General features: G+C 35.4%; 4 protein-coding genes across 5 annotated transcripts; 1 reads left to right on the plus strand and 3 right to left on the minus strand.

Annotated features, from left to right (window-relative positions):
• Positions 1 to 1360: 1360 nt before the first annotated feature.
• LOC132036061 (uncharacterized) lies at positions 1361 to 6694 on the plus strand. The gene is made up of 7 exons (XM_059426288.1): positions 1361 to 1688; positions 2797 to 2880; positions 3219 to 3359; positions 4226 to 4291; positions 4569 to 4736; positions 5559 to 5885; positions 6575 to 6694. Exons 1-7 carry the CDS (start codon positions 1416 to 1418, stop codon positions 6668 to 6670), a joined length of 1155 nt encoding a protein of 384 aa, XP_059282271.1. The 5' UTR covers positions 1361 to 1415; the 3' UTR covers positions 6671 to 6694.
• A 1575-nt stretch (positions 6695 to 8269) lies between these two features.
• On the minus strand, positions 8270 to 12406 carry LOC132037818 (uncharacterized). Of its 2 annotated transcripts, XR_009410020.1 has the most exons (4): positions 12062 to 12406; positions 9551 to 11257; positions 8844 to 8987; positions 8270 to 8716 (listed from the first exon to the last, which is right to left on the minus strand). XR_009410020.1 is itself a non-coding variant. In XM_059428452.1 (3 exons), exons 1-3 carry the CDS (start codon positions 12128 to 12130, stop codon positions 8651 to 8653), a joined length of 1842 nt encoding a protein of 613 aa, XP_059284435.1. In that variant the 5' UTR covers positions 12131 to 12405; the 3' UTR covers positions 8270 to 8650. The 2 variants fall into 2 exon arrangements, 1 of the variants encoding a protein (XP_059284435.1); XM_059428452.1 differs by lacking the exon at positions 8844 to 8987 and having other exon boundaries at positions 12062 to 12405.
• Positions 12407 to 13909: 1503 nt separating this feature from the next.
• Positions 13910 to 17709, minus strand: LOC132036812 (protein yippee-like At5g53940). The gene is made up of 5 exons (XM_059427202.1): positions 17474 to 17709; positions 16450 to 16493; positions 14878 to 14986; positions 14288 to 14343; positions 13910 to 14154 (listed from the first exon to the last, which is right to left on the minus strand). The coding sequence occupies exons 1-5, from the start codon at positions 17567 to 17569 to the stop codon at positions 14076 to 14078; spliced, it is 384 nt and encodes a 127-aa protein (XP_059283185.1). The 5' UTR covers positions 17570 to 17709; the 3' UTR covers positions 13910 to 14075.
• A 2525-nt stretch (positions 17710 to 20234) lies between these two features.
• Positions 20235 to 24366, minus strand: LOC132036887 (small ribosomal subunit protein bS20c). The gene is made up of 3 exons (XM_059427294.1): positions 24165 to 24366; positions 23407 to 23573; positions 20235 to 20617 (listed from the first exon to the last, which is right to left on the minus strand). The coding sequence occupies exons 1-3, from the start codon at positions 24307 to 24309 to the stop codon at positions 20369 to 20371; spliced, it is 561 nt and encodes a 186-aa protein (XP_059283277.1). The 5' UTR covers positions 24310 to 24366; the 3' UTR covers positions 20235 to 20368.
• Between the last annotated feature and the right edge of the window lie 1301 nt (positions 24367 to 25667).

A 25667-nucleotide genomic window follows, 5' to 3' on the forward strand; every position in this document is an offset into this window, starting at 1 on the left:
ACAATTTTGTTGTGTTAGAAACTTTTCTAGTGGTATCTTGATTTATCGGATTGTTTCTTTATGCATTCACTCTTCTTGATCGTCCAGGCCGAACTGGGGCATCACTTGGGATAGGAATGGCTCAGCCCACATGTATCATTTGATGCCAAGCAAACTCCAAAGCATCAATTTACGACACTAATTATTGGCAAAATTAGCTTGCGACACACTTGGCCACCCGCTCATCTCTTGATGAAGATGTAGTTGTCGAGGATAGTGTAGCGTGTAAAAGGATTAACATTTATGTGAAGGGCCAAAAGCTTATGACGTGGAGAGTTTGGTCCACTCTGTTCACGTCAATTTGTGCCCTAGTTGAGACTAAAGCACTGGGGTGGCGACCTCATTACAAGATAAGAATATAAGATATAGGCAAACACATGAGTGCCAGCTATAAAACTTGTCATTAAGGGTAATTTAAATTACATTATTTTCAAATTTAGAAAGATGACATTCTTTTTTATAGATCGAAATGGATGGAGCAGTATTTAGAACATTTCATGTTGGAGTAGCATTAAATTGTCAAAAGGTGATGTGAAACTGTGAATAGTCACTCGGGAGTTACGATATCGATGGCGTAGTTTATCCTCAGTGACCTAAAATATGTATGGAAATTTATGTGGCAGGATGTTTCCTCACAATTATAACCCTTTCATTACAACTGTATACTTGGAAAGTATACCTTACATCACCACTATGGACTAACAATGGCTTCAATTTTACCACCAACATTAATATGGCAATGGATTTGTAACATTTAACATATGAAATAGAAATAGTAAGAAAAAGAAGCAGCTCAACTTATTGGTTCAAAACTGAAAATCTGAAAATGAATTCAAGAAAATTGACATTCGGAATGGATTTGGATGGTGATTTCTTAAATCCAAAAATTAAAGTTTTCGTATCCAATTTGAACTGCCTTGAACGTTCACTCTTAATATCAAGTAACAACATCCTTTACGCTAAAACATGTTAAGTAAGACAACAAAAATAAAAATAAAAGAAATTGCACAAAGGAGGTAAAATTGTGGTATGTGCAATTTTAGAAAAAATTCATTCAAAGGACCAAAAAAAAAAAAAAAGGCAACTTTCTTAGGGGTCGTTTTGTACAATGGTTGATATCCCAGAACATCTCATGGGATTAATCATCCCATCTTTTATACTAATTCCATCATTTTAGTGTGACAGTTATCGCCGAAATTAGCTAATGTCCCAAAATCAAACATGAGATAAAAGTTAATTCTATATTTTATCTTGAAATTATTACCCTTATCCCGCGTAGGAACTACTCCAGTGTTAGTATGAGATATTTTAACGGCTTTGCTGTCCGCCAATAGGACTAATGGCGCAAAAATAACAGAGAGCTCAACTTTGATTCAATGACAATGGTATTAAACTGCCTTCGGGGTCATTTCTTCAAACAGCTTTCGTGCACTAGAACTACCATCATCACCAGTCGTTTTTTCAGCGCCCGTCGCGTTCACAGCCTAATTATTCCGTTCACTAAATCCCTGTCCAAAGAAAGATACCAGAATTTGAAGCACATTTCGTCCGTGGCCAATTATTCAACGTTATCATCGGAGACTCAGGCTAGTGATTCATTCACTTCACCTTACCTGTCTGTTAGCATTTGCTGTCAAAAGGATGTTGCCGTAAGTAAATATATCCTCACTTTTACTGTTTTCTCTCTTGCTCGTTATGATAATTGCCTAATGTTACGTATCTCTGTGCACATTGATACAAGTGAACAATTTTGTTGTCAAAAACACACCTGAACTATCACTTTTTCGCGATTTTTACACTCTAACTATCAACTATCAGTTTTTTTCCTACCCTCGAACTATCACCATCTATGTATTAAAACGCACCCACCGAAATTTGATGATAGTGATAGGTGATGGTAGGAAAAGGGAACAACTGATAGTTGGCCTAGTCAGCTTAGAGGCGTGTTCTAATACATAAACGGTGATAGTTCAGGTAGGAGAAGGGAACAACTGAACAACTGAAAGTTGGGGTGTGAAACTTGTGAAAAGTGATAGCTCAGGTGTGATTTTGACCATTAACTCATTAGTATATAGACTATAGTTGATATACCGTTGATTTTGAGAAGGCTATTATTACTGTCAGGTTTTTCTCACGATTATTTTATTATGAGTTTCATAGGAGAACGCTGAATTTCGTGCACCATCAGAGTGCCAAAAATCACTACACTCGTTACTCCTTTACGGAATAGGTGCGAACTTAGTATAAGACTACCTCCGTTCACTTTTACTTCTCGAGAGTCAAACTACATGAACTTTAGCCAACATTTAAGATGTCTTTTTTCATCATATTAATATGAGAAAAATTGCAATTTATAGTAGCATTTTCCGTATATATTTTGAGCATTTAAATTTTAATTTAAAATATTGAATTAATCTAATTCAATTTATCTCCGAAGACTAGTCAAATTGCCTCTCGAGAAGCGAAACGTGACATGTAAAAGTGAACGGAGGGAGTATATTTTGGCAAGATTTTTTAATTATATGCAGTTCGAGTCGAAGACAGTGGATGCATTTCCTATGTGAAATGTACATCCTCTTTTGCACATTAGGGAATTGGAGAGACTAAATATAAAGTGTAATTTTGGATTATGTGAATGTAGAGCTCTGGTGGTTCTTGCGCAATCCCTAATTCCTAAATGGAGTGACGTGTAACAGGGTGCAGAAATTGTGTAGAGCATACATCAGACTTGAAATTTTATTTTTGGTTTTCTATCAGGATATGCTCTCAGAGGCTCTTTTGTGTTTTGGAGCCAGTTCAACTACTGTGGATGAAGAAGAAAGCAGTGAGAGAAGTGATGAGGTAGAGTGTCCATTATTCTATTAGTAATTATTAATGCTGCTTTTAGGTAGGACGAATCAAAAGGTCTTTGCTGGTCTGTGTCTTTTTTGTGTGCCTGCATTTAACTTCTCTTTACAACTCATTATACGTACCGATCCTTTGTTATGTATCTTGTTGGAGAACTAGTAGCATGACTTTCTATTCCTGTTATTTCAACTTGAGGTGTTCAGAGCTGTTCAACTTTAAGTGGATTTAGCTTGAGTTTGGCATCAGCGGTTACTCACTGTACAATGTTCGACTGGTTTCTCTCAAACTTTTCATTTGTATTTATTAACTTTTCTCCTTATCCTAATTTTCAGATAATCATTACTTCAATCTTTTCGGTATGCAAAGATGTGAAAGACTGCATTTCACTTGCTGCTGATTCTATAGGGTTGCAAAAGATACCTAGTTTTGAAGTTGCAATGCATGACCATACTGAATGGATAAAAGCTACACAGGTCAACATTCTTTCCTTTTGCAGCTTTACTATTGACTATTGAGAATTGTAGTAACATAAGAAATATTCTATTGATCTTCCTCCTGCAAATTTATGCCTAGCAAAATAAATGCACTGTAATCTTGGTTTGAAAAGGCCCTCAAATCTTCTTTTGTCTCCAAGACTAATAGGAACCAGCAAGATGTTGTTTATCATAGAGATCACTTACCAACTTTTAGCAGGCAATCAAGTTGCAGCCAATAGTCAATACTTGCAAATTTCATATATGCTACTTGCCAACTGTTCTGTTTCTGTCAGCGATATTTAAATGAACATGAAACTGGAAACTGTTTGTGTCTTGTTTAGCATGTCTATTTCTTGTTGAAAACCATGAAATGACAATGAGTCGTCTTGAAAAAATAAATTATACCATTCCGGGTGGGAATGCTTTAGCCAATATTTGCCCAACTGCCTTGTTTACTTATTTATGAAATTTTTATGTCATTTTTGGAAATACGGAAACGTAATGCATGTACCTATAAGTTGGAATGCAGATGACTTAAGGATTATCCTCTCAAAAGGTCCCTTTAGATCATCTTTTGCATTTAACCAGTTCTAGTAACCTGGCAAATCTCCCTATGTTTAGTGAGTTACATTAATAAGAAGGGATCTACACGGTTGATTCTTTACCAATCCATTGAAAGCTTGCATCTGGCGAATTAATGTTGCCGTATATCCTCTTAATTTCAACTGCATGTTTGGAAGGTGCCGAGCTTTTGACATCATTCTGTCACCCAGTCATGGTGTATATATGCTGCACAAGTTATCATCTTGGCGACTGTTGAACCAGTTAGTTTAGATCTTTCAACTATTGTCAATTAATTGCAGGAATCGTTTCTTCCTGTGGAAGTTTCTGATGGACTCTGGGTGGTACCTGAATGGACAACTCCTCCGGTATGACTATACCTCTCTCTCCCTTTTCTCTTTTCGCATGACACAACTGGTTCTATATTCAGGCCTATAGTCCAAAGCATTCTGTTAATACTCAATCAAACTTTCATGTCTCATGATTCTGCGGTCTGTTCTATTTTGCTTATTTTTGGTTGTTGATCATGAGTCTGCACACTGTCATCTTTCCTCCATAAGCAATAAGTAATACATGTCTAAAACATGTATATATGTGTTTATGTTCTGTAGGTATATGTATAAAGAGCGTGTGCTTAAATTGTAGGATCTTCAAGCAACAAATATTATTCTAAATCCTGGTTTGGCATTTGGAACTGGGGAGCACCCAACAACTAAGTTGTGTCTCCTCCTGCTGCGTGAATTGATAAGAGGAGGAGAACTCTTCTTGGACTATGGAACTGGTTCGGGTGTTCTAGCAATTGCAGCTCTTAAGGTACTTGGGTTTTTATTCAAACTTGCACTGCCAAAACTTCTAGTGAACTGATTCTTTATAATCGAAGTTCCACCTAGAACTTGTCCTTTACTGACTCCAGGCCTTACTACTCTTTCTGTCAAAATAATTGATCTTTCTAGTTTAATTACATAATTAATGAAGCAAAGCCTTCTAGAACTTGAATAGCAGAGATGTGAATCTCAAACAAAATCCTTTGAGCTCTATGGAGTGATAGGTTGGCAAGGGTGGCTGTAACTGGTTGCAAAGACCAGGGAATGTACTGAATCTAGACGTAGGGTAGTGAAAGGTGACGAAAGATAAGGAACAATTTTCAATTCCTATTTTCTGCATTATTGCTGGATCATTTTTGGGATTTTAAGGGCTTGATTCTTTCTTTTGCTTCTGCGGAACTGCTTCCCTTAGTCTTTTAATTGGACTTTTCACAAGTGGGTGGAAGTTGAGAAGATTGATGGAGGATGTTTTGGTTTAGTATTGGATCTAATATGAAAGTGAGCACAAGCATTGGTACTTTGAACTACAACTTGATTTTTGTTTCAAAAAATGAAATTCCTGAAAAATATTTTTGAACTATAACTTGATAGTTGTACCTGAATCAAAATAAAAGTTCTCACTTTGAGGAAATTCCATCAAATTCATGGGCTATGTCTACTTTGTGCACAACCCAAATCTAATTTCCTTCTGAAACCTCAATAGTTTTTCTGTAAACGTCATTTTAGTATCATGTTGTGCTAATATCTTCATTTGTCTTTTTTGAAAAAGTGACATTTGCTAATATCTTCATTGTCAAATATTTATGTGCAGTTTGGTGCAGCTTTTTCAGTTGGTTTTGATATAGATCCCCAGGCAATCACATCTGCTCGATATAATGCTACTTTAAACAACATCGGACATGAGAAATTGCTTTTAAATGTTGTTCCTGGCAAAGGAATTCTTCCCTCTGCAGATTTTAGTTCATGTATGGACATTGACCAAACTGCCTATGATGCAGAAGTTTTAAATAACAAGGGAAAATATGACATCGTTGTGGCAAACATACTATTGAATCCTCTGCTTGAGTTGTCAGATCAGATTGTGTCCTACGCAAAGCCCGGTGCAACTGTTGCTCTTTCTGGGATCATATCTGAGCAGGTATGGACATTCTGTATTATAGTTACTGTACCATTTACGTGATTGAACTGTAGAGTGAAGAAGGCTTCAGAAAACATTTGAAAATTGATTTGCTGGTAGCTTGGTACCACAAAGAATGAGAGAAAACTATAGCAATAACACTCCCATCTATAGCCATAAAAATAACTAACACCCTATTCTGTATCCTTCTTTCTTTCTTTCTTTCTTTCTTTCTTTCGTGTCTGAAGTTTCAGACTCCATTTCGTAGCAAACAATAAGAGAAAAGTATGTACACAACAGTACTCCACACTACCATATTTTTGGTAGTCAGGGGGTTCTATAACTTTTTCTATTTGTTCCTGGATTTTCAATAGCATGATTCTCGGTTTAACCATCCTCAGTGATTTAGTAACCAATATCTAGTTCCTGAAATTTACATGTATGCTTAATGATTCTCAGTAATTTCCTTTCAGTTATTCGATTCATCCCCTGGCACTGTTTGTCGGTGAAATTACAAATAGTTATATGCTTAACAGAAATAATTTACAGGTATGTAAAGAATTACAATAATGTGCGGAAGAATGAGACTACAACTATGCATGTAGATATTCTGTGTGGTGTTTTATTCTTGTGAAACAAGCGAAAAAATCTAAAGTACCTATTGCAATATTTGCATTCTTGGTTTTTCAAGTGGTAATAGTTTTCTGCAGATTCCTCGTATCCTTGAAAGGTATTCACAGTACCTGGAGAACATTACAGTTACAAGGATGGATGACTGGGCTTGCATAAGTGGCTTAAAGATATGACCAAGCAGCAGCTAAAGGAAAACAGACGTAGATTTTTTGATGTTGTGGGACTGAAGAGTTCTGATTTACTGAGGCACTGAACTTTGCATGTCATTAACTGTCTGAGTGCAATGCAGCAAATTAAGTGTATTATTCGCCTCTGTTTTATCTGGACAGTTTTGAAAATCGTTGTTAAAATCCACCTGCTTCACTAATTGCGAAAGATATTTATACTTACTGAAGGTTGTGTGAAGAGAAATTACATCAAGATCCTAGCTTTATCGGCTATTTAGCTTTGTATACGGCTTTTTGTAAAAGACATTTGTTTTCGAACACTTACAATACACCAAGCAGGAAATCAGCTACACCAATAGCAAGTAAATCATTTATATTTTAAACAAACCCACAACAAATTTAACTCCAACTCTAACCATTAAATTCTTCATTCTCATCACATAAATCCATGATCAACAACAATAATCATATGAACATAATCCAATCCCGGGAAACTAAAACTCCTTTTGGGGCTAATATTTGTGATTACCAAAGTTAGATTGAAAGCAAACCCTCCAAAACATGTAGAAAAGAATTAAATCTTAAGTAATGATAAAATCAAGCAAGATAGATATATATTCAAAGAAAAATAAGCATGCCCTGATGTGTATTGCTTTTGAGGAAAAATAAGAGATGGGTTACAAGAGATGAAATGGATCTCCTTAGCCTCCATGATAAGCTATCTATATATAAATCATAACAAGACTTTCAACCCTAAACTCTCCTTTTGGACGATTTAAGTAATGATAAAATCAAGCAAGATAGATATTCAAAGACCTGCCCTGATGTGTATTGCTTTTGAGGAAAATAAGAGATGGGTTACAAGAGAGATGAAATTGGATCTCCTAAATTTCCACGTGCTTATATATAAATCATAACAAGACCACATCACACTGATCAAGATTCATTGATATGACCCGAGTAGGTAGAAGTGGGCGCCATCTGTGGAGGCCCTTCCGGACTTTCCGAGCTCCTGATTGTAGAAACTAGCCCGGATACGGATTTTATGCAATACAACATTCTTTAGTATGGACAGTAACTGTTACAGTTTATAGTCTACATTTCTTTCTTTCCTTTTTAATTAATTAGCTGAGGATAAGGAAACAAGGTAATGACATAAAGGATTTCGTGTAGCACTGACACCGTTACATGACAATAGTAAAACGTAGCTATTGAGCTAGTAGACGAATCCTTCAGAAATGATGAAAACAGACGCCTACTGGCTGCTTCATTACATATGAAGTTTTTCAACCGGGTATAAAATGATATCTAAATAACCAATAAACAAAAGAATTGCACCAACACAACCTAATAAATAAACTTTCACATGATAATAACACGTGACACTAGCAGTTTCTCAAGTTGTAAAAACAAAGCAGTTTGTTAGACAAAGAAAGTCCGAAACTTCCAGTCCATAACAAAACATTGCAACATTTCAGTCAATCAGATGTTCCAGTAAATCTTTTACTGTCGGTCGCTGGAACCATTGATTTAACCAAATAGTTTGAACTGACTGCTAAAATTATACAATTCGACACATTTAGCAGACTGCAGTCAAGTGGAAAATAACATCTAAAATCTGTTTTCAATAATTATGGAAAGGATTAACTTCATAAAAAAGAATGATGCAGAAGGAAACACGAGAGAACACGAGAGCTTCAACGTGACAGACTTAAATTATACTGTATTATTTTTCTGTTCTACACAGACTTAACTAAACATATCTTCGTCATCAGCTTTCTTCTGTAGAATACAAGAGCTCATAGCTTCACAGGCAGGAAAACGCTTCATTGATACACAAGCATTCACAGCATAGTCATCCCAGGAGCCTCCAGATTCAGCCACCTAGCACTTAAGCCCTGACTCAATATACATTGCAGCAAGCCAATTGGATTAAGAATCTAAAAATGGACCCAAATGGCATGAAAATTGTAACTCGAACACACATCACCGCTTGAGCTGTCTCCTGGCCAGAGCAGGAGCCCGCTTAGGGATGTAAACCTTGTAGTTTACCTGGCCAACATGCAGTCATACACCATGTAAAGATGAGGTCAAACAAAATGGAACCGGAACAAATTAGAAATGTCTCAAAAGGTATTTGAGATGGTAAGAATACTCAAGCTTTGTAAAGAGTAAATACATCGAAAAAAATCCAAAAGTCCCAATAAGTGGAGGCTTTGCATGCATATTTGTTTCTCCCCTTTAATTAAAAGCAGCTAAAAGTAGGTTCAATGAGAAACTAGCAAGGGTCCGCCACCCTGGTACAAAAGATTTAACCAAAAACCTGAATACAACAAAGCATGTATATATTACCAGATATATTTGGCAGAGCAGAGGTTAGAGAAATATAAACACACTAAAAAAAAAAAAAAAAAAAAAAAAGAAATATAAAAGCATATGCAAGTTTTATCTCTAGCAATGAAATTCCAGCAGAGATTGCCCACAAGAAAGGATCACTTATTGTGTATTAGAAACATTAAGTCTGGGCGAGAGAACAATGTTACTACTTGCTTGAAAGCCTTACCAAATTCTAAGCATTTTTGGTCATGATTACTTTACCAAGTTAAAACAGTTTTTTGGTTTACTCAGTTTGCTCCCCACTATCAGCATTCGGCTATTGCTAAAAGAAATCTATAGTTAAAACTACTTAGCAGTAACTATTACTTCAATAAAACTGATGACTTCTATCAATATCTCTAATAATAAATCATTTAAACAATCAGAACCAATTTAAAGAATCTAAACCAAAGATGCCATTTATTTATTTGCTTGAAGGATTATTAATCAACTGTGGAGTTGGAAAATCCCAGCCTGACATGCATAAATAATGGAATATGTAGATAATACCTGTACCATTTCACCACCCCTCATTACAGACATGGTCTTTTTTTCGAACTGAGAGGCATCCTTGGTTTCATCAGGCTGGTGTTCTGAAGTAAGTCCTTCAGATGTGGATCTGACACTAGAAGTGGTTTCTACAGTAGAACGGATACTGTCATTAACAACTCCTTTGTCTAAGTTATCGCTGGTCCCAGTGCTAAGAACTCCAGGTCTCAAAGGAACTGGTGTTTTAATTATGTTTCTCTTGGAAGCCAATGAATTTTCCTTTTTATAAGTCTGTACTGTGGTACTACATGATAGTTTAGCAGGTTCCAGTTCATTGATAAGAACTGGTCCAGTGGTATGGTCCTCCTTTTCTGGACTCTGTGAGAGCGCTGATCTATCAGCAGGTTGTGTAACACTCTGCTCAATGGATCCAGATCCTTTTCCCTTATTCTCTTCGACTGGAGTATTTATCTCAATCTTTGTGGAATGAGAAAACTCCTCAGTAATTACAAGCTTGCTTCTGCATTCTTTAACTTGATTTAAAGCCAAACCCTCTTTTTTCTCCTGTTCCAAAGACTTGTATGGTATAACCTCAGTCTTTGAAGGGGATAACTTATTAACATCACTGTCATTCTTCTTTTCCTTGGCACCAGATTTCACATTTGGTTGAAGCTCTTTACGAAACTTCTGCAAGTTCTCCAATGCCTTTTTCCTTAAGACAGTCTCGAGATCTTCAACCCCTGTATTAGTAATATCATCAGACACCCCACTCTTACCTCCATAATCATTACTTACTTCTTTGACTCTATATGGATGAGGATCCATAGCACCACCAACTCTTGTGGGGCCAAAAGTTTCACTATTGGGAGGAAATGCATCATCAATTATCAAATTTCCAACCTGCATTGTTTGATTAGACGGGAAACAAGAACAAGAAGCTAATTTCGGTTTAATGTCCAGGTCATTATTGTCATGGCTTCCGCATGAAGGGCAATTATGGTGCTTATTCAGAATCTCTTCTTTAAGCATATCTGGTCCCTGTTCGTCTCCCTCTTTATCACGTGTCTTTTCTGGAACAATAATAACAGATCTTAAGCGCTTAGGATTATTCTCTTCCGCAGATCCCTTCCCACTGAGAGTAGTATTACAAGAACATGAATGATCGTTGCATAAAGAACAACTTGGCCCCCTACTTCCGCTCCCTTTTTCAGTGCTTGTCTCACTACGAATTCTCTTTTCTTTCTTCTTTTTTCTGGACTTAATACTCAGAATCTGAAGATCAATATCCTCACTACCCCTATTCGTTTCATCTTGGCAAGTGGAAAAGCTCCTAGAATCTCTACCTCTGGAGCTAATACTATTTTCACGTTGGCAACTAGAACAACTTCCTGAATCGCTGTTCGTGGAGCTAATACTAGCGTATCTCTTTCGCTTCTTCTTCTGCACTTTCCTTCCATGACCAAGACTCTTTCTCTTTGACTTTTTTCTTTTCTTTACAGGGGGTGAACCCTCACTGACATCTCGGCTTGAGGATCTTTTCCGTGTTCTTTTCTTCACGCGTTTCACATCACGTGAGTGCCTACGGCTTTTCCTACTATAATCATCCTCTGAACTGGAGGATGAAGACTGTGGACCGCTAGAATAATCAGAGGAAGCAGAAGATGACGTGTCATCTTCAGAACTGGAAAGCTTCTTGGATTTGTTTCTTCTGCTTTTTCTCTTCCGTATCTAACCACACAACACATGAAGATGTATAATGAAGGATAATAAATTGGGGATGCCAGCGATAAGACTAGAAAGTATTATAAGAAAACAGAAGGGGGATTAAGTAGCCTTACATTCATGCAAAATTATTATTAAAAAGATGATTGCTATTTCTCATCAAAGCAACTCCATGAATACTTAGTTGTTACATACTCCAACTATGACATTCAAAATGAGTATTGCAATGTGACTTTACCCTCCCCACAAGATATCATGAACTATATCACAAGCCTTATTATTTGTATATTAATGTACTTTTAACATATTTGCATCAAAAGAATCCCTTCTAAACAAACTGGAAGGAGTATGACTTATTCTCCCAGTTTATTAATGTCAACTCATATAAGTTCTGTACCCAAAATAACCAGCCTTTTGAGCAACTCTTTGACCCTCATGAAAAGACCTAAAAGTTTAACCAGCTAATTACATTACTAGCAATACAAGAACACTAATATCAGATTTAACAGATAACTAACCATTAGTTTTAATTCTCTTCCCTATCAATAACAAAGGACCAATTAGCATCATTACACAAAGACATCATATTCCATCACAACACAAAAAATAACTCAGCAAACAGAAAAACATAAGCCCCTAAAAAGCAAATTAAAGTAAGATGAACATAGACCCTAAAATACATAAGTACACACGGACACTAAAAACAAAACAAGAATCAAAGCATACAACATACAAGAACATAACAATTTATAACCATAATACTAAGCAAAATATGAGAATGTGAATGAATGTGTTGGTGAAAAAAGAAACCTTAGAGGAAACTTTGAGTCTCTTCTTTTTTGATGATTTTTTCTTGGATGAAGATTTCCTGTCACCCATTGGATTCTTGATTTACTTTTCTTCTTTGTTAACAATATTGGAATAACAAAAAATAAGTAAACAAGAGATAAAAGAAGGAAAAGGGGTTAACAATAATTGTGATCAATATCTGAAAATCTGTAGATTGAGAAGCATATTGGTCGGATTTAGGATTTGGTTTAGAGGATTTTGAGAAGGAAAAGAGTTTCGTAAGAGGATCTGAATGGACGATTGTGTACTTTATGCCAAGTATTCTACTTGTAGTTTAGCTTTTATAGTTAAAGATAATAATACTGTGTCCTTGTCCATAACAAAGTGAAATAATGTAATTTAAAAAATAAGAAAATCAACCCACTAGTATGTTAAAAATACAGTAAAAAAGAATTACCTTTTTGCATATATAAATTCAACCTTTTTCCTATATGGACTATTACGTTTCTAATGGGGAAATGTTAAATTTGCAATCCAATTTGAAATTAAAAATTACTTTTTTCTCTGTTAAGTTTTTTGTTTAATACTCCATCTGTCCCAATTTATGTGATACACTTTCATTTTTAATTTGTCCAAAAAAAAATGATATATTTTTATATTTAAAAATAATTATAACTTAAAACTTCACGTTTTACCCACACAAATATCTAGACCACAAGTTTCAAATAATTTTAACTAAATCAAACGTCATAAACTTACAATTGAGTCTTTTTCTTGAAGAATTTGGACACGTCCATTTCATGGAGAAGCTCCTAATAACAAGAGCAAATAGGAGCTAATTTGCTAACAAAAGATGACTTAACCAAAAGTATAATAACAGCCAAAATGGAACAATTTCAAATAGTATTAGCACAAATTTACTGAAAATTATTATTTTGTTTAAGATAAAAGGGTTATAAGTTTTACGATTGTTTCCATCTTAAAAAACAACATAATATGTTTCAAATGTGCAGTCAAGAGAATTTCTTTCTACAACTATGAGGGAATAGAGGTGGAGTAAGATTCTGAGACATACAGAGTATTATAAGCCTGTGCATCATTAATTCTAAATTTCTAATAATTCTTCGAATACTTTATCTCCATGGTAAAACTTCAGGATAAAGTAACGTATCCACTTTGTTATTTTTCATTGGGAAAGTGATAAATTTATACTATTCGAAGCAACTTTACCGTCCATTAAATATTTTGTCTAATATCACTTCTTCGTTAACTGAAATTTCATCTTTGCCCATGATATCCAGCAGAACTCCAACGTGAAGGTAAGTTTAAACCATACAGAAATGATGAGTAAATTTAAACACATTTTCTCGACGAATTTGGACACATAAAGTTCACCAACTCACGCTGAAGCTCCATTGGCAAGGCCAAATACAAAATGATTTTCTAATGGCAAAAGTGTCAATGAACCAAAAGTATAACGGAAAGCAAAATTGAGCACTTTCAACTACTACATAGCCAAATTTTGGACATCTTCCTCTTCGTTATTTTATTTTTTCACTTTTTTTTATTTTAGTTTTCCACCCGGTGTCCAGTACCTACATTGGAGCCCGACTATATCCGGATTCGCGCCGCGTAGGGCCCCATTCGGGAGGAAGCGCTCCCTACTAAGGATTTTTCCATACCCAGGGCTCAAACCCGATACCTCTGATTAAGAGAGGAGCAGCCCCATCCACTGCACCACATCCTTTGCCGGTTATTTTTTCACATTTACTATCTTTTATTGATCAGTATCTGACATAGAAAACCATTATTTTCATCAAATCCCCTCTTTCCAGTATGAGGACAGCCACAGCCCACTGAGACATGAACTTTAGTGAATCAAATTATATTAAAAAACACTTTACGGCAACTTATTTTTTCCTATATCAACAAACTTGAGGAGATCTTCGACAAGATACAATTATTCTTTTGATAAGCCCTACAAGATACAAAACCATAAAATTATCATTATATTTAAATACAATGGAAACCAAGGCTATGCATCTTCACCATCACTCAGGTTTGGATGAGTATCAATATAGAATTCAGAGTCAACTCCATCAATGATCCTGCCTCTGTTCACACACATTATCAACAACGTATAAATGTTATATTGGGAACATTTAAAATGAGCATACTGTTTTTAAGGAGAAAATGGTATTGTGAATTAACATAATAATGTTTTTTGCAAAAAGAGAGATAATATACCTTTCAAGGACAAATTTCCCTTCTTTATACTTCTGGCTTTTCTCATGGGCTGCCTCCTGTATCAAAGAGACACCAAATACTATTCATTAACAAGTCCAGCAAAACAAATAGCGCGCTACATATATTGTTCGAGTTCAACTATGGTTCAGACATTGTACCTATGGGATAGGGATTGAGGAAGGGGGAAAACCGAAGATCTCACATGGTACTTTTACCAATCTGATTTATTTCGTACCTTTTGATCAATGAGAAAATTGGTCAACTTTTACAGGATCAAACCTATGGGACTTGAGGAATGATAATACACTGACAGTATAAAATAATTTTTATCTGATCAAAGATAACTAGAGGTAAGTTAAAGTATATTTAAGTGAAGAAATACTTTATTAAGTCAGTGTCTATATAAATCAACTGCAAGTGTGAGTATATTATTTATGTGCACAGCAAAACATGTGTAAGGTGACATGCAGGATGAACTATGTTCCTCTTCTTTGATCTTGTGTGTGGTTGTGTGTTTTGAGACTGTGTGTCAGTGCCTATATATATATAGAGGGAACACAAAGAAGAAGAGAAGGAATAAGAGGGTTTACATATTTCCAGCCAACAATCTGCCCACAACAACAACAAAATATATCTGCTACAGTGTGCATTCCAGAAAGCATCATCCTCTCCTCACGAGGTCCAAAAGTTATATTTACCCTGAGTCACAGACAGACGGAAAGGTGAAAACTTCCATAACATATAATTGGAAAAGAAAAATAATCTGATCGGGCTGCGGAAGGAAAAAGAACAGGAAACGGTGATAACAACACACATCTAATGCACAATCAAGAAAGCCAAGTAAAGAAGATCATTGAACTAGATGAATGCGAATTTGAAAATTCGACGTTCTCAAGAAAAAATTGTGTCCCTGGAAAGTGATCACTTCCCAAACATGACATAAACTAATCCATTCAACTCCTATTTGAATAACCACTTTGAGCTGTAAGATGATTCAGCTTAGCTTCCTGTCAGAAATGAACTTCAAAAATAGAAGCAAGTAGTCTTCTACCAACTGCAGCTACTCAAAAAACAGCAATAGAAGTACAGATTCAGTCCAGCATGCTGAATTGTCTTTCATTTTGACTAGCTAGGTCGATAGCCCATTAATTTGCCAAACTAATGACATCAATAATGAGATTTGAACTGTATATAGTTGCTAATGACAACATACCATCTGGACAGCCAGGATAGTCCAGGGAAGCCAATTCTTGAATATAGATGGGCAAGAAGAAATGCAAATATACATACCTAGTATATAATAGTAAATACCTTGAATAACCGAGCAGAACTTATATCCAATTGTGGCCTAAGCCAAACAGCCATGCTCAAATGCGCATAAGAACTAGTTGAAACTTAGTGGGCTCTTAAAACTTAAGTCAAATGTGAAAAGTTCTGATATGCCTTAAGTTCGTTTCTTTGCAATAGTTATCTATGTACATTTTTGGTAGAAAGATCTCAAACTTCCCTTGTACTGCGCTACTAAGTTGTTCGGACTCTGGGTGTCCGATACAGGTGCTGATCTAGAGGTCGGATCCAGATGCAGATATGGGTGCGGGGATTCGACTAAAAAAATATTCAGACATCAAAAAATAGAGTTACACGGGTGCAGTACCGAGAGTGAAGAGTCCAAGCAACTTAGCTCCAAAAGAATGGTTGATGATACTTGGTTTTTATTCTTATGTAAATTCAGAACGCAATTTAGATTTAGCTCAATAGCCGACACATATGTACGAACAGGGAATATCATATATTCAACAGATACTTGTCACAACTGACATTGCGTTGAAGTGAAGTTATTGTATTGCCAATAATTCACTACAAAATGGAGGCAGCAGGCAGTCAATGGTAAAGTGAGACTTAATCTATTAAAAGAAACACCTTCATTTTGAAACCTATTTTATCCACTGCGTCCTAATGATCATCAAATATATTAAACACCAATTTTCCCTTGACAACAGAAGCACTCACATATCAGCCCCAAAAAGAAAGTACCAGTTGTCACTCGCGAAGGATGCAGGTTTATCGACAAATTAAATCACTTGTAGAAAAAAAAATTTGATTCATGAAAAAGCGGTAGCATGCTATCAATCTATTGTTGAGAATAATTAGAAGGCACTCACGCATGACTGAACAGGTACGCTTTTCCCCTGGGGCAATGAAAAGCCTGACCATAGTATAAAAGAAGTTCCGTCAGACATAATTAACCATACACACTAAAGTACAATTTGTGCAGAAAATACAAATCAAAAGCAATTTTCTCATGCAATGTACCACGGCAAGGAAGGTAAGCTAACTGTTCATGCACAATGAGATAAAAGAAACTTCTTGAGTTCCAGTTTAAGAAGTTTCAATTAATTTTTCCCGCTTCTAGATTGCCCCACTTTGATTACCTTTTGGCACGAGATAATGGCAACAACGGCACTAGGCAATTCTTATGCATATTTTACTTAGAATTGAAAAACGGAGCGAGAAGAATCTGTAATTGAGTTCTTATAAAAAAAATCAGTGTTCAATAGGTCATCACCCCTACGACATTTCAAAGTCCAAATCTTTACTCCAAAGAACCAAACAATCTTTATGTAAGGATTCATCACCAAACTCCGCCTGTCCGAGCTTTGCTCAGATTGCCCATCCCAAGCCCGGACATAGGAGAAGGGTTGTGGTAGACTGGCAGCCAGCTTAAAACTTGCAAATTCATGATGATTCCTCATTATACTTCAAACAACCAAATCGTAAAATTTGAAACTTCTTAATTAACCAGAAACACGTTACATTTGCAGTCATGAACACAAGCTTACTCATTACTAACTATAAAAGCTGAGATTTTTAATTGTAGCTAAAGTGATATATAACCATGGAAATGAAAGATCAGCATTTCCATAGCTATCTAGTCTGACGAGTGATAGAGTAATTCAACAAAAAAAGACTTTCCCTCCATTTTAATTTGTTTGTCATAATTTCCTTTTTAACATTTTTAAAAAAGAGTGTCACTTTCTATATTTAGTAACTCTTTACACCCAACATCCTGACATATTCCACAAGATTCAAAGGGTATTTTGTTACATTAATTAAGACCACAAAATTCAAAAGAGAGGGAGTAATAAAATACAGAAAAGAGAAGAGAAAAGGGAGGTGAAATAGTACCTTGGAAACAAGGTCATCAGCAAGGGCAAATTGGGTTTTGCAGAATTTGCAATTGTAACTTCTTCCTTCAAGATCCACCACAAATATCCTCCCCATTTCACCCTACTGCAACTCAACCCCAAAACAAAACAACCCTTTTTTGATAAGGAAAAAAAAAGAAATTGTCAGTTACAAGGTTTATAGAGGTGGGGTTTAAGGAAGAGCAGGTGTTTTCAGGTTTACACACAGAACAAGACAGAACAGAACGGTGTCCAAAGAAGAAACTCCCAAAAAGAAGAGAACATCCTAAAAGAGGTAGTACTTACCTGTGGACCAAATTTTACCAACTTCAAAGCTGCCAACTCCTATCTTTTCTCATCATTATTATCTGTCAACCTTTTGTACTTAATGCCGTTGTCATATTTTGACTTTGACTTAAAATTTTGAGCAACCAAAGAAATTTTTAATTTTAGTTTTAAATTAAAGATGTGTATTAAAATGTACCTTTTAATTTTATGTCTTAAATATACTATATTAAATGTCAGCATTAAGGAATTGCTAAATTAGAAGAAAGATTTATTTTGAACGGACTAAAAACAAAAAAAGTAAAATTTGATGTGATTCATATTAATTTTCTCTCAAACTTATTTTGCATCTCTCAAGAATTATTTCAATGTATATTTGGAAATAATTTTATTCTCTGTTTGATTAAAGAATATTAGTTAAAATCAAGACAATTTTAAGATATTATTAAAACTTTTACCTCATATAGAAGGTGGAATGGATAATCATGATTGTCATTCAAGAATACAACAACAACAACATCTACCTCGGTGAATCGAATGTGGGGTTTGGAGAGGGAGAGGTAAGTATCTTAACTTCCACTTCCTTGTTAGGGAGAATATCAGGAAGATCCCAAATCACAAGAAAAAGCATAGAGTGCAAATATTTATTTGCAGCAAACGTTTACACCAAACTATATATATTTATTATAGTTATGTAAACTATATATATTTATTATAGTTAAGTTATTTAATGAGGTGATAATACATACTAATTAATCACGATTAGTGTTAAATGTCTATGGGCAAACACATATCATTTACTGATTTGATATAAGTATGGGCGCAAATATTTTTAATCATAAGCATACTTGTTTAAATACTTTTTGTTTCTCTTAATATGGCTTGTTTAATTATACTTTACTAATTAGAATAGAAAATTTAAATAAAAGATAATAGTAACTGATTTCTTTTTCTATTTTCAATGGTCAGGTGTTTTAAGACAAATTGAACTTGTTAAAATATTACTATCAAGTATGTTTAAAATGTAACAGATGAATTTTGCTTTAAGAAAACGATTTCGTTCATTGAATAGAATTATAAATTTTTCTTTAAGAAAACGATTGAACTATTTAAAATGTAATAACAGATGATACACGTTTAACATCGACATCCTTACTGAAGTAACAGTTAGCACGTTGTTTTCGTAGGTTCATTTTTATAAGGTAAATAAGTACAGTTTGAAAAATATAATAATGTAAGAAGTGCAATTTACGACAAGTACAGGGTTTAGGACTAAATATACTACAAAGAAAATGAAAATGAAAATAAACCAGTAATTAAGTACACTTTAACAGTGTAGATTTTTTTACAGCAGTGTAGTTTAACATCCCAAAAAATGTCCATTTGAAGAGGAAATGATCTCCCAGGTGTTTTAAAAGGCGGGAGCGTAAGGCAAGGCGTTTTATGTATCTTGAAAGATAAGGTTAGGCACTGAGGCAAGGCACGGGCGTAAGCCCCATGGGTGTTTCATTTTCAGCATTTCATAAAATAATATAATTACAATAAATATTTTTAAATAGATAAAATGACATTAAAAACATTGTAGATAAATGAAATACATAAATATATACGCCACTTACAACTTATAATTCTATTAACATAATTTTACAAATATAAACAATACAATGAAATAAAAGCTACTATGAAATGCAAATCAATTCTAACATCTTAACTTTCAAACGATGATATCTTAAAACAATATTACTATCATACTATTCATTTTATCTCCCTATAAGTAAATAATCAATAAACTTAATCAGTATTATAATTGAAACGTAACTCCTTCATGAATAAAAATAAAATTACTTTCAAATAGCGAAATAATAAAATATGATAATTTTGATACAGGACAAAAGACCAATAACAAGTGAAAATGGACAATTCAGCGATGTATTTTTAAAAGAAATATTAAGTGATATTCACCCTCACGATGTTCTCAAATAGTAGTAAATAAGCAGCAAATATGCAATACTACAAAAAAAATGCAATATTACGACTTGTTATTTGAGTTACACCCAATTTTCTTATTTCTATAGATGAAAACTATTAAGTATCATCCATTTGTTAAAGAATTATGAGGGTTAACGATTTTAATTAAGGAATTTAACATATAATTTGTGTAAGAACTGTTAGGTGAGCTCCGAGCGTTGGGCAGTAGGCGTGTTTGGGGTGTACAATCGGGCGTTTAAGGCGTAAGCCTCACAGGAACTAAGCCCCGCACATGAGCCCCGGGCATTTTGTCATTGCCCCTCCCCAAGGCGAGCCCTGAAACTGCCTTTTAAAACACTGTCGATGCCTACTTACAATTTGTATAGAAAAAAATGACCCTACAAATGGTCTCTTGTGTTATTTTTTACTGCTTGTGAAAATGGTCATATAACTAAAATAACATTTGTAAAAGCCATGACTTTCTAAAAACAATTTAACTGAAGAGCAAATGAAAAAGGAGAAATTGATTGCACAACAAGGTCATATACAATATCAAAAATGAATAATCTGATCATACTCTAGGAATCTGAATTTTCCACAACGTGCCACTGCTTTACATTGAACATGGAAAATGTGGATGACATCAAGCTGTGGCTACAAGATCAGGTTCAGTCACTGGAGCTGGAACATACCAGCCATGATGGATCTCAACTGCTTTCTTTCTTCTAGCAAGCCGAGACTTTCTTCTCGCACCAGTGTTCCTGTGAAGTGTTCCAGCTTTCACTGCTTTATCGATTGCTGAATATGCCTCCGCAATCAACTTCTCAACAGAAGTAACTTCCTCTGCCTGTGCATCGGTTTTCTTCTTCAATGCCTCCAAGGATTCCAAAACCTAGAAAAGAACAAAGGTTAACTACTATATCCTGAGATGATGAAGCCTGCGTCAGCAGCGATATCTTTTGCTCAATATGTTCATCAACGTTTCTGGAAAATGCTCCTTTTAATCTTTCGAGCCGAGGGTCTTTCGGAAACAGCCTCCCTACCTTCCAAGGTGGGAGTCAGGTCTGCGTACACTTAACCCTCCCTAGACCCCACACTGTGAGATTCAACTGGGTATGTTGTTGTTGTTTTGTTGTTGTTGCTTCTTTTAATCTTTCACAAATTATTACTTTCATGCCGTAAATGCAGCAGGTGAAATCCGTGAAAATTGACCTTGGTGGAATAAAACTGAGAACAATAAACTTTTCCAAGAGAGTGACATTAACAGATTCATGGATCTTTTTGATAAAGGACAGATTTATGGAACTTAATCAAGCATTACTTTATTTAGAAACGACTTTATTCTTATTACAAACTTCTCAGAATAGCCAATTCTTCTCACTTAGTTTGTTCATAACTCTCATTTATCATTTAGATCTCCACTAATCAGACAAGTAGAACCATACTTGGTTCCACTTCAAGTTTCAGTTCAGAAATAAATTACTCTTCTTAGTTATTGAGCCCTTTTCTCCTATTATCGTCCACGTTTATCATCTCTTTATCAATTCACCTTGCCAGATGGTACAAGGACATATCAGAGTAGCTTCTTATATCTTTTTATCTTAAAACTAAGTAATATAGGGGTTTCGTCTATCCAGAATTCTTGAATTAGTTCAGTCATACAGATTCAGGAATCCCCTATATAGATAGAGGGGACAAAGGACAAATTATGAAGAACCATCAATATATCCTAAATATCAGTGATATTCTTCTTCCAGGACTCTGAAAATGAGGAAAGAGGGTGAACGGGAGGAAAACAAATGAAACAAGTTTTCTGACTCCATAAGAATGCTCTAATAGCCTCCAAGGCCTAAACAGTTGAAGCTATGACTGCAAAATCATGACACTCGTCTGCAACTCAACGCACAACACTAGTCTTTGCACGTGAAAGAATACAAAAGAGGTTTCATTTTAGCTAATGCTAATCTATTGGATAAAGATGTGAAAGCTATCCTAATCTATTGGATAAAGATGTGAAAAGTTAAAAACAATAACCTCACTTCAAAGGGATATTCATGAAAGACAGACACTGTGACCTAGGATGGAACTGAAGATAGTACTCACAGCTTCAGATGGTCTTCTGACAATAAGACACTCACTAGTGCAAAATGGCATTTTGCTCCAGATTTGACCTTCAGTGCACAAGGTGATAATTTGACATACGTCTCCATATTTCTTGTACTGGACAACTACTATCTAATAAAGGACAACAAAAGCCTATGCAAGAGAGCTTAGCACAAAATGTCCATCCCTAATGCCTTACTGTTTTATCGAAATATAACTTTGGTCCATTCTTCGAAGTTTCAATTTTGACCCCAACTTCTTTTTTTTTTTTTTTTTTTTTGGATGACGGTGGTGTCTGAGCCAGCTTGTGCGCACCTCGACTATGCCACTGGGTACCTGCGATCTCCCGCCAGCACAGGTACGAGTAACTTTGCCCACCAAGTCTCAGATGGGAAGAAATCACCTAGTATTTTTCTGACCCCAACTTTTGCCTCAAAGGTCCTGAACCCATCAGCGGTTTAATGTCTCAACAGTTTCGGCAAGATAGTAATTCATGCCGAACGATCGGCAAAATAGTAACTAAGGCTGTAAAGATCAAAAAGGAATAATCAGATTGAAATAAAATGGACCACTAACCCAATTCTCCACTCATCCACTCACTCTTCCCATGTTGCTTGAAATGATTCAATAAGACTCCGAAGATGAGACTTAAGAAATGTTAGATATGCACTCAAGTAGATAAATAAACAAGCATCAGAACTAACTAAGATATCAACGCTAAATCATCTTGTGGCCTGTGGGGCATGTTCACAAAACATTAGGGACTTTATATTAAATATAGCTCTTCCTCAACTATTTCAATAGAGGTCCTTTTAAACTCCATTAACACTTCAATCTACAAAGGCAACAAGCAATATCATTGAAGATTCCTTGCGCCCATTCATAAAAATTTCGGTTAGGATGGCCAAGCGAACAATTTTAAACAGTCAACGAAAAAACAATTTTAAATAGTCAAAGAAAAAGTGACCCAGACAGTCCGTCAAAATGCTTGTCATAATATATTTATGACTAAACAAGTGAACAATTTCATCTAGTTTCCACAGGTATGTGGAAGGGAGAGCAGGTGACCAATTCTGTTGTCCCATGGTAGAGGTGTTCTGCTCATAATTCTAGCTCCATTTTTAATGTCCCTTTAATTATCTACAAAACTCATTCAAATCTTTAGATCAACTTCAACCAAACTGAGAAGCAAGGTCTTTTTTTTTACCTAGCCTTTCTCGACACCCACAAGCAGTGGCGGAGCCACATGCATCCAAGGGGTGTCAACCGACACCCCTTCGCCGGAAAATTACACTGGGTAAATACATAAAAAGAACTTTTTATGTATATATACACTATGTGTTGAACCCCCTTAAGTTCGTCGTATTTTTACTTTTTTATATTTTGACACCCCTTAGTAAAAAAACCTAGTTCCGCCACTGCCCACAAGTGAAACTAAATAAAGAAACACTAGAGCAGAAATATCAATTGCACAGTAAAACCACATTATGAAAAAAAACTCAAAAAACATATTGCTTTTGACAATTCCAACTAAACATCATAAAGGCCAAACTAGGAGTGATTAGATAAGCAACTTACTGTCTTCATCCGAGTCTTAACCTCAGATTTTTTAGCCTTGTTGTAAAGTCGCCTCTTTTCAGCTTGTCTTGCCCTTTTTGCTGCTGAATCCGCTTTCTTCGTTGGAGCTGCTTCGCAAACAATGGAACGACGCAACGGCATTCCTACCGGACTCATCAAAGCACTCCCTGCAATTCAAAAAAAAAAAAATCACTAGGACCATAAAGCTCTAACTCCTACCTACCATTGATAAATTAGTACACCCTCTGTCCCAATTCATGTAGCACAGTTCGAATTCGAGACTCAAATTTGTTAATTTTGACCGCAAATTCGGACATAGAATTGGTAAGTTTTTTAAAACAAAATTTACATATTTGAAAACTATATACTCCCTCCTTTCCATATTTAGATACAATTTATCTTAATGCAATTATTTATAGCCACACAAAACATATGTGCCTCATTTTACACCAGTTCAAAAGTCTTCTCTTTTTATAGGTTCACATAAATTGAAATGAGGGAGTATAAGAAAGTACTACTATAAGTCACAATAATTAACAATTCAAAATAATTAATAGACATATGAAAAAATTGTCAAAATAAAACTCGTTTGACTCTTGAAATCCGAAAAGTGTCACATAAATTGGGACAGAGGCAGTAAATTAGTAAAACAAAGAGAACTTTTTGAATTCCAACGCATACCCGTGTTAGCTTAACAAAAAATTAAAACAAGAAAACAAAAGGAGAGATATATGATTCTTGAACTGATGAGTTCATACCTTTGGAGAAGAGATTGAGAGAAGTGTTAGCAGAAAAGCTGAGGGGCTTAAATGCATTAGTATATGGGTTTGGTCTATTGAGAGAAAGGGTATTGAATTTTGAAGTGAAGCTTAAACAAGAAGAAGATAAGCAAGCTCCTGCCATGGCTCTTTCTCTGTATTCTTTTCTCTCTACAGCAAATGCTGGAGAACTTGGTATCTCATCTTATCCGCAGAGACTTATTTTCTTTTAATTTTGATTTGATTATGGGCTTGTTTGGTGGAGGCTCATGTCTTTTCTGGGCCAAGTTTTACTGTCCAGTTAGCCCAACAAAAATAGGAGGACCATAAAGAGTGAAATAGACATTTTTTTGCGCGGATTGCCCTTCTTTTGGGGTGGTGTTAAATTTTTTATTTCATATTTGTAGTGTGAAATTATGACCCTCATATTACTCGATCTTTAATTTTTTGCCCTCGCGTTGCAATCCCGGCGTTCACGCAAAATCATGGGTTCGGGTTCGAACCCCCTCAAGATAAATTTTAAAAAAAAAAATTGCAAGGCGAGTTTGGATCGCGTGTATCTGGGACCCGGCATACACTTGTTAAAATTACAAAGTTATGCGGACTCGATACTCATGCCTTATGGGCGGACTTAGGCATAAGTATGCCGGATCCGATAACTTTGGTAATTATTCACAAGTTTATGGCGGATCCCAAGATACTTATAGGCAAACTTTTTAGTTAAGCACTTAACTAAAAGTCTTTTCCTAGTTATGCCTTGTGGGGCAGACTTTTAGTTAAGGCACAACTAAAAGTATGTCCCATAAGGCATAACTATAAGTATGCCTCATAAGGCAAAACTTTTCCTTAAGACATAACTAAAAAATAGGAGGACCATTGAGAGTGAAATAGATGAGATAAATCCACTTTTGGTACCGGTGATTTACAAGAATGGACTTGAAGGTGGGTAATTTTGAATTTTTGATCCAGCTTGGCCATGTTCAAAATTTCAACTTTAACAAGTTCAGCTCCATGGATAACACCTACTTTTGACCTTGAAGTTTTGGCCATGACGCAAACGGATGACAAATGTTCAAGCCCACTCATTTCTAAAGTCATGCGAAAGCTCTATAGAACTATTGCAGGAATTGCACCAGGCAGCCGCTTATAGCAACTCTACTTAAACGTACTTAGTTTTTAAAAATTATTTAAAGTTTTCAGTTTTGACAAAATTCAGGCTGGACCTGCTTAGTTTCACTCTAACTTCTTACTCGAAGGTCTGGAGTTTAAAAAAGGGAAAGGTCAAATTCAAACATAGCTCTGACGTTAGGGTTCTACCAAAGCCAAACTTCTGATCCTGTGATCAGGATATCACAATTCATAGTCTTTAACAAGGGTCTCACTAATCCGAATCCAGTAAAAGCTTTTGGCCAGTGCATTCCAATTTATTTCCTCCCTCCTCTGTTAACTGTATGCGTATATATCAAAGTGTAACACGTACCTTGATAAATGATTTACATGTCT

The sequence above is a fragment of the Lycium ferocissimum genome, chromosome 11 (genome assembly GCF_029784015.1).
Source record: "Lycium ferocissimum isolate CSIRO_LF1 chromosome 11, AGI_CSIRO_Lferr_CH_V1, whole genome shotgun sequence".
In the NCBI taxonomy this organism is placed as follows: domain Eukaryota; kingdom Viridiplantae; phylum Streptophyta; class Magnoliopsida; order Solanales; family Solanaceae; genus Lycium; species Lycium ferocissimum.